We start from the raw sequence: 6,191 nt of genomic DNA on the forward strand, positions 1-6,191 counted from the left end.
AACATTCTGAAGTATTCTGAACACTAAAAATGAAGGCGCATATAGAAAAATGAACAACTGCAGCTGTATAAACTAGCTGTTTAAACGAGGCACATAATGAGTAGTAAATACTTAAAGTTTTTTTAACTGTTCTTGTTAAGAGGTTGTACCTTTAAATATACAATGCAAAACTGCACTAAACCTAAGCACCATAACTCAAATTGGTAAGGTACACTTACTAAACTAGCTATCTAAAATAGCGATATCAAATTAATTCACCTATTAGGATTTTCATTTACAACTGATTCTTACTCCACTGAAACGTCTATACTTATAATTAAAATCCCTTAAGATGTAAATGCATATATGAAACTTAAAAGAGATTTAATTTATCGGTATGTAATAGTCGGCTTCACATAGGCTAATTACAACTCAAGGGATTTTTAGTTCTGTGAAATCTCCAACAGCATCTTAAATATTAAAACAGCCCGGCTATCAAACTCTCTGCCGTATGTCTTGAAGAAAATAAAAAAAGAAAGAAAAAGTGGTACTGAACTCCGTCCCTCAAGATCCAATCCAGTCCAGGTTTTTACTCCAAGCAGGTTCTAATTGAAGCTTCTAACAGGCAATTAACTAATTTAAGACCTGGTTGGAATAAAGACCAAGACTGGAATAGATCTCGAGGGCCAGAGTTGAGTACCACTGTGCCTAGTATAAGCTATTCATCCCAAATCTACTTGGTCTGAGGTACTATTTTAATGTTATCATTGCTGTTCAAACAATGATTCCTGCAGTCTTTAAAAAACCCAAGAAATACCAGACCCCAGTTGAGGGCTAACAATTCCAGGGTTCAAAGACAGACATGTTAAAATGAAATACTGTCACTGTTTAGTGTTTTGTGTTTTGTGTGCCTGTAGTCTTTGCAAATGAGGTTTCAGTAGGTCTATCAACCCACCATTCATCCCGTTGTATATACTCCTGTGATGAGGCGACATTTCATCTGGGGCTTGCCTTCTCTGCATCCCTTCCCTACTGGTACTTCCACCTTGGTACTTTAGGTGCTCCGGGCTCCCACTGTATGGGTGTCTGAGCTGCTCCAGGCTTCCTCCTTTGGCTTTCTGGAGTTCTGGAGTAGCAGTCAGTGCTTGTTTCTGCAGATGTTCGGGGCTAACACTGCTGTACTTTTGATGTTCTGGGCTGCCACCTCCTCTGTGCTGTTGGAAGTGCTCTGGGCTACTAGTACTGCTCATAAGGTGTTTCTGCAGATTTTCAGGGCTGGCAGCAGTAAGCTTTTGATGCTCAGGACTCCCTCTGCCAAGGCCCTTGTGCTGTTCTGGGCTTGCCTTTCTCAGATGTTTTTGATCAGGGCTACTGCTACATTTATTTTGTTGCTGGTGCTCTGGGCTTCCCTCACTTTGTGGTTTCTGGAGGCATTCTGGACTGCCAGTTGCCAGATGTTTGTGATGGAGATTGTCTGGACTGCCTGTGCTTCCTGTGCTGGAAGTACTGCTCCCATCTCCCACGTCCCTCAATAGGCCACTGCTTGTTGCTGATATCTGGCACAGGCTATTCTGGCTGTCTACTGAATTGCGGCTACCCGCACCACTACTCTTTTCCTCATCCAGCATCAAGCAAAGTTCTTTCAGTTCCAGGTTTTCCTTTATCACCTCCTCTTGCTTCACTTCAAGCTCCTTCAGTTTTTGCAAATACAAGGTCACTTCTTTTCGCATCACTCCAGCACTGTACCTCCCCAGTCTCTGCCACTCCCTTGACATTTTTTTCCCCTTTTGCCTGTCATCATCCAAGAAGCAGCAGAGGTCCCTCAGCTCATGGTTGTCCTCCTGCAACTTCTGGTTTATGTCCTTCAGATCCAGAAAGAAAGAAAAAAATGATAACTATGATAAACCCTTTATATTACAGTATCAATAATGGGTTAATAACAAAGGAATATTCATATTTTCATCTTTAAGAATATCACAGTATCAAGTATTACAGTATTGCATGTAGCACCTAACATTTTTTTTAAAAAACTTTATATCTTACCCACAACATTCTGCAGCAAGAAATAAACCACAATAATAAAAATGAGAGCACTGATAAATTTGGCCTCATTTGCATGCTTAGTATTTATTTAGTGAATTCCTTGAATATTAACAAAAGAAAAGAAAAAGATCTAACAGATTAGTTCAATAATGTTACCAGTCACAGTGTCTGGTATATGGTTTATTGGACTTATATCCTGGAACCCACTACAGTACCAAGACATACAATCTCATTGACAGTAATGCCCTGGAGACAACCAGCAGTGTCAACAGAATCAACATGCCTAGCCTTTTGACATGTCTATATTATCACTTACAGTCCCACTTCACTTCATATATGAACTTCTATATGGACTAAAAGAAATACACATGATGCCATAATATTGCGATGTTCATGTTCTTTTTTTTTTTTAACATTTTATGATGTAATTTTTTACAGTAATATGCTGGGTCGAGCATCATATAAATTCAAGGGGAAAAAGAAAATATGCGACAACAGTACAATTGTCCATTGTATTAACCAATCCTGACCGGTACTTTACATACATGCTTATTGTGTTGTTTAAATTTGACATACAGATTCAGTTCTGCAGCATGTTTTTTTTTTTTTTTTTTTTTTCTTGGAGATTGAAAGTCTTATATTGAGCTACTGTTTAAACAATGTCTCTTTTTAATATTGTCTTAACCCATTATGTGCCATTGTCCTCATTTGAGGACAGGCTACTTTGTCAATTTTTGGAGCATTTTTAACTGGCATCTACCTGTTATTTTAATTGTCTCTTTTATATTGTTATGATCACTCACTCCAATTTTGTTAAAAGTTAAGTCTAAATGTAATTTATCAAATTACATAACTACAGCTTGTGTTCTGAATCTTTCAAAAGAAAATGTCATTTGGTACTAAATGGGTTAAATGTGTGATTGCGTGTAGTAACAGCACTGGATATTTGAGAATACAGACCTCTAGGGTCAGACTCCACCTTAATGAACATGTCAGTTTACTGCACCTCCATTTTCTTTCATGTGCTATCAGCTTTATTCACACTCAAACGCTGGTCAAGCTGGCTAATTAGCTTAGCAGCCTTTTGGGGCCTGAGAAACTTCCAAGAGTGCTTTTATCTTAATTAACCAGGCAGGCAAAACAACACCTTTACAATCACCCAGATTTCATTGGCATGGTTCCATTTGCACACACTGACCATACCGTTCCTGCCCTCCCTTCTCTAGCAAGTGTGAATCATGTATTTCCATTAATTTTGTTTTATTTATGTATTTTATGTTCTTGAATATTTATAAGGTAATTGTTTGCACACTTAATTTTATTTTCATTATTTCAAATTAGTATTTGTTTGTGTTGCATTGTCACTTAAAAAGAAATGACACTTTGAGGCCTCCATAAGAAAGAAGTATGAAATCTATGAAATCTCAGGTAAATTACCTGCAGGGTAGTTCTGCTAATGCGTTTCTAGTATTGTCCTTAGGAACAGGAAGCAAGGGATATTTAAACCTGCTTGTGAAACTAAGAGGGGTGTGATTCTGCTGTAATTTGCTGTGGGAAGGGGAAAAAGAAACCAAATAAGATGTAGAACTGCTTTTATGACTGGTTACGTTACTATAACATGACTGCATTGTCTGGGAAGCAAAAGTTAGAGACTCTGAGAGAAATGTCAACTGACCAAGACAGACTGAACCATTGTTATTTTAATTGTGTACAGGGAATCTTGTCCAATGCAGGTGTGTGCTTTGTGTATTTTAAACTGATTTTCTATGCATTACATTCCTAGCAGAGCTGTGGCTAAAGGGTTATGTTGATTTTTTAGGAAATTGATTTGCACTTTTATTCAGTTGTTTTGTGCTATAGTAAAGCCATTGCTCTGTTTACTTGAGTATATCAAATTGTGTTTCAGTTACAACAACTATATACAGTAGCACTGTATAATTTGTGAAGGCATATTTGACCAGTACTATGTACAGCTGTGCAAGAATATCTGACAAGTACTATATAGCATAGCTTGTGAAGCAATGCCTTACACGTACTATGAAATGTTATTTAACCAGTGAAGCCACATCTGACTTATACTTTGTGCCACTAAAGGTTTTTAACACATGTTACTTGTTGGCTAAATAAATTGATGAATTTGTTGAGACACTATTTTTTGCCTCTTTGAATTACCTGACCTGGTCTACCCTATTTTAAAAAACCAGTGCTGCTGTGGAAAAACAATCATTTTTGCGTACTCAGACCACAAAACAAATACATTTTGGAGTAAAAACCCTGTTTTCTACCATGTTATTGCAGGCCCCTGAGTCTAGGAGGTGCTACACTTCTATGCGCTATGTTATGTTTAATGTTATAATACTGCACTGGGTTATAGAAAGGGTGCCTAACTGCAGGGGTTCATTTCAAATGATTTGTCATCTGGAATAACTACATTCTACAACAAACTGCTCAGGGTTCTACTATTTTATTTTATTTTATTATTCTTTAAAAAAAAAACACTTCTAGTCTAATGTGATCTGCATTGAAGATGTTGTGAATCTGGTGCTCTGGAAGTATGCTGTACTATATATGCTGTAACTATAGTAGTTCTACACACTGATATTTTTATTTCTTAAGAGATGCACGTGAACTTGATTTTTTTAATACAACTTATGGAAAATGTCACAGAAGATGGATTACTGGCCTGTCATCCTAGAAACAGTAGTTCCAAATGCATATTTTCACAAAAGTGCCAAAAGGTGCTTCTACATTCACATCACATGTTGGGAATCAAGAAAGAATAGGAAACCAATTGTGATCTCAGTCCCCTTGCAACCTTTTTGCCTGATAAAATAAGAATAGTTGACTTTTATACTCCAATATGTCAATCCATTAACTTAAAAACAATGTTTTATTATTGAAGTAAATTACTGTATTTAAATAACTGCGTCTTTTAAATTATAATAACACCAAATTATTCAATTTAAGGTGCTGCCACAGTCTGCCCCTACTCCCCCAATCGCAGTGCTCTAATCACTGCCTATTTAATTTGTTGCAGGCAACCATTCTTGGTTTTGTTAAGGTGTTTTCACAATCCTAAAGTGTTTTTATTAATGTGTTTGAATTTTTCAACCGAACCGGGAGACGTGATTATTCTTAAGAATCTCCTGTTAGTATTAATTGTGGCGTTCAGGTTTAATGAAGTTATTATGTCAGAATAATAAGTAGTATACAGTCCATGTCTTACCTTGAGTCCCCGAATCTCGTTAAGATGAAGCTGCAGCCTTCGGTTGACTTCCCTGATCAAGTTGCCGTGGTCCAACATAATTCCCATTTTCTCGGCTTCTGAGCGTCGCAGCCTGCGTATCAACTCTTCCTTACCGCACTTCATCAGCTCCTCGTCCGGCACCTTGGAGAGGTCTTCTGCTGGACCTTCTGTGCTCTTGGCCATTGTTACTTATGATGTTGAAAAAAGAAAATACTTTCCATGAAAATGTAAAGCGAAACTACAGCAAAAGCTTTCACAGATCCTCCTCTTAAGAGTTATAATTCTCATGCGTTTCGCTGGAGTCCACCGTTCCCGGTCATAAAATCCAAACTACCTGCTGAAGAACATGTACAAAAAGAAACTCCAAACCCCTCAAAAAACACGTTTAATTCACGTGGCTAATTCCATTGCTTTAGAAGCCGGGTTTTCAGGAAGTCAAACATGATTACTGAGAAGGTGAAAGCCATATCATCTAGCTAGCTCACCATGCATCCCTTCCTACTATGTGCCGACAGAGTGCTCTGCAAATGCTTTGGAAGTGGAGATTAGTCGACTGGCCGCAACAACACGAGACAGCGTGACTGCAGTGATAGAGACACACCAGACTGCCACACAATCTCGACGCGCTGCTCTTTTTTTTCTTTCAAAGAGAGTACATTCAGTGTGTTCTCATGAAAGTTTTATAGCTATCAAGCGCCACCTGGTGAATTCATGCAGGACATTCTGCATTCCTGTTGCCATTGGTATAATAAGCAGTGCCATTGGTATAATAATACAGTATACTAATGCTAACACAGTTCATTGGAATTGGTATACTGTACTGAGTTATTGTAGCCTGACTGGACTGTATTCGCAAAGTATGTTTTTATTAATACATTATATTGAGCGGTCTTGAACTGCTAAAGAAGCAAACAACAGGCTG

General features: G+C 37.9%; 1 protein-coding gene across 1 annotated transcript; it reads right to left on the reverse strand.

Annotated features, from left to right (window-relative positions):
- Window positions 1-621: 621 nt before the first annotated feature.
- LOC121317275 (coiled-coil domain-containing protein 85A-like) lies at window positions 622-5,855 on the reverse strand. Its single transcript, XM_041253027.1, has 2 exons — window positions 5,249-5,855; window positions 622-1,841 (listed from the first exon to the last, which is right to left on the reverse strand). Exons 1-2 carry the CDS (start codon window positions 5,450-5,452, stop codon window positions 861-863), a joined length of 1,185 nt encoding a protein of 394 aa, XP_041108961.1. The 5' UTR covers window positions 5,453-5,855; the 3' UTR covers window positions 622-860.
- Window positions 5,856-6,191: the final 336 nt, after the last annotated feature.

This window comes from Polyodon spathula, chromosome 6 (genome assembly GCF_017654505.1).
Source record: "Polyodon spathula isolate WHYD16114869_AA chromosome 6, ASM1765450v1, whole genome shotgun sequence".
Taxonomy (NCBI): domain Eukaryota; kingdom Metazoa; phylum Chordata; class Actinopteri; order Acipenseriformes; family Polyodontidae; genus Polyodon; species Polyodon spathula.